This window comes from Etheostoma spectabile, chromosome 15 (genome assembly GCF_008692095.1).
Source record: "Etheostoma spectabile isolate EspeVRDwgs_2016 chromosome 15, UIUC_Espe_1.0, whole genome shotgun sequence".
NCBI lineage: Eukaryota > Metazoa > Chordata > Actinopteri > Perciformes > Percidae > Etheostoma > Etheostoma spectabile.
The window spans coordinates 34,397,255-34,397,755 of record NC_045747.1 but is presented as its reverse complement, the minus strand read 5'-3'; the positions used below and the strand labels follow the sequence as shown (position 1 = coordinate 34,397,755).

At 32.9% G+C, this 501-nt stretch overlaps 1 protein-coding gene across 1 annotated transcript in view; it reads right to left on the bottom strand.

The window, feature by feature from the left end:
• Positions 1–501, bottom strand: part of LOC116702289 (uncharacterized) — a 2,461-nt gene that overhangs the window by 1,504 nt on the left and 456 nt on the right. Inside the window, exon 2 of the mRNA XM_032536438.1 lies at positions 214–330. Within this exon, the coding sequence (XP_032392329.1) occupies positions 214–330 (117 nt within the window). The remainder of the gene's footprint in view (positions 1–213; positions 331–501) is intronic.

The following is a 501-nucleotide window of genomic DNA, read 5'->3' as shown; positions in this document are numbered from 1 at the left end:
AGGAAGAGATGTGGTGTCAGAGCAGTGAGTTTCAGCTGAGAGTCCTTTAATATTTTTACCTTTAAAGTTATGTATTGTCAAATGCACAATAACAATGAAGCAGTATATATATTGCAGTTAAGTTTAAATATATATTATGTTTGTAGTAGACAGTACAGTTACTGCAAAATGAATAACAAATGAACTGTACTTTAAAATGTAACTTCTGCTCACCTTTGATCAGCAGACTGGCGTCCATCTTTAAAGGATATAATAAGAGGCATAGACAGGTCACTCTTCATGGACACACAGCTGGGTCCAGGTCCAGGACAGTCTGGCCCCTGAGGGATCCTGACAGAAAGAAATTCATTAAAGCTCACATGTTTAGGGAAATTCTCTCTGAATCAAAGACTTAAATAATATCTAAATTAAAAAGTTTGAATATAATATGAAAACTATATTAAATTGCAGACATATTGAAGACATTTTTTTCAACTAATTACTTTTCATCATGTTTAAAAG